The 1307-nt window shown below is 53.1% G+C and overlaps 1 protein-coding gene across 1 annotated transcript in view; it reads right to left on the reverse strand.

Moving 5' to 3' along the window:
- The window catches only part of EMH_0043310 (uncharacterized protein), a gene marked incomplete at both ends in the record, with an annotated part of 2857 nt that extends 1796 nt beyond the window's left edge, over positions 1-1061 (reverse strand). The window contains 3 exons of the mRNA XM_013495832.1: positions 367-516; positions 776-847; positions 1017-1061. Of these exons, the coding sequence (XP_013351286.1) occupies positions 367-516; positions 776-847; positions 1017-1061 (267 nt within the window). The remainder of the gene's footprint in view (positions 1-366; positions 517-775; positions 848-1016) is intronic.
- Positions 1062-1307: the final 246 nt, after the last annotated feature.

The raw sequence follows: 1307 nt of genomic DNA on the forward strand, positions 1-1307 counted from the left end.
TGGCTGCATGTCGCCAGCAGCACAAACCCTAAACCCTAAACCCTAAACCCTAAACCCTAAACCCTCAACCCCCTAAACCCTAATTTTCACTAGCAACTGCTGCGCCTCTGCCAACAGGAGAATCCCGCCAAAAGAAGACGGCGGTGGGAGCTTCGAACGCAGTAAACCCTAAACCCTAAACCCTAAACCCTCTAAACCCTAAACCCTTTAAGCCTTCCAAAGCATAAACCCTAAATCTTCCGCGTTCTAAACCCGAGCCAGCATATTCTAGTCCCTGTACCCCTAAACCCTAAACCCTAAACCCTAAACCCTGAACCCTAAACCCTAAACCCTAAACCCTAGGCCCTAAACCCTAGCGAAGTATACCTGTGTTCTGTCTCCTTTGTCTCTGGCTGAGATAGTCTCTACATGGACGAGCTCTATTGAGGGGCAGAGAGACCGCACCGTCTCCACCCGCTGCCCCCTCTTAACCCCCATCGCTCGAGCTGGGTAGTTCACAGCTATCACGCTGTCCCACTGCAGCAGCAGCAGCAGCAGCAGGAACAGCAGCAGCAGCAGAAACAGCAGCAGCAGCAGAAACAGCAGCAGCAGAAACAGCAGCAGCAGCAGCAGCAGCAAGAGAAGCAAGGTATTTGGAAAAGGAGCAGCAACCAAGGGAGAGAGGCTCAACTCCTCTCGGTATTAAGGGGGCACAGAGAAGAGGCCGCGAGGCAGCCAGCTTCTCTATTCTAGGGTTTAGGGTTTAGGGTTTAGGGTTTAGGGTTTGAAGCCCCACCTGTCTCACAGCGAGGGGTACGTGTCTCGGGATGCCGAGGCGGCGGTGCTCTACCTGGCAGTAGAAGCAGTCCTGCGGGCCCACAAACAGCTGAGCCAGCTGGCTATTGTTTCTTAGCTAGCTAGCTACACAGCTAGCTAGCTAGCTAGCTACACAGCTAGCTAGCTACACAGCTAGCTAGCTAGCTAGCTAGCTAGCTGAGCTGGAGGTATAGAAGGGCTCAAAGGAGGGGAAGGCTCACCAAGTCCAAGTGGCAGAATACCGGCACGCAGTTCGGGGGCGCCATCCCCCTCTCCCCCCCCCCTCCTCAGCTCCCTTGCAGCTTAGGGTTTAGGGTTTAGGGTTTAGGGTTTAGGGTTTCGGTTCAACAGCCTCAATGCCGTTATCTTGTCTGTGCTATGGGGCCCCCCTTTACGCGTTCAGGGGGGCCCCCAGGAGGGTTGTGTGAGGTATAGGCGGCCGCAGCGGGGCAATATATACACTATACACTGTTTGTATTAATATTAAATAAAATACTAAACATAAAAATAAT

Source organism: Eimeria mitis, genomic scaffold (genome assembly GCF_000499745.2).
Source record: "Eimeria mitis Houghton genomic scaffold, Emh_scaff1776, whole genome shotgun sequence".
NCBI classification, from domain to species: Eukaryota; Apicomplexa; class Conoidasida; order Eucoccidiorida; family Eimeriidae; genus Eimeria; species Eimeria mitis.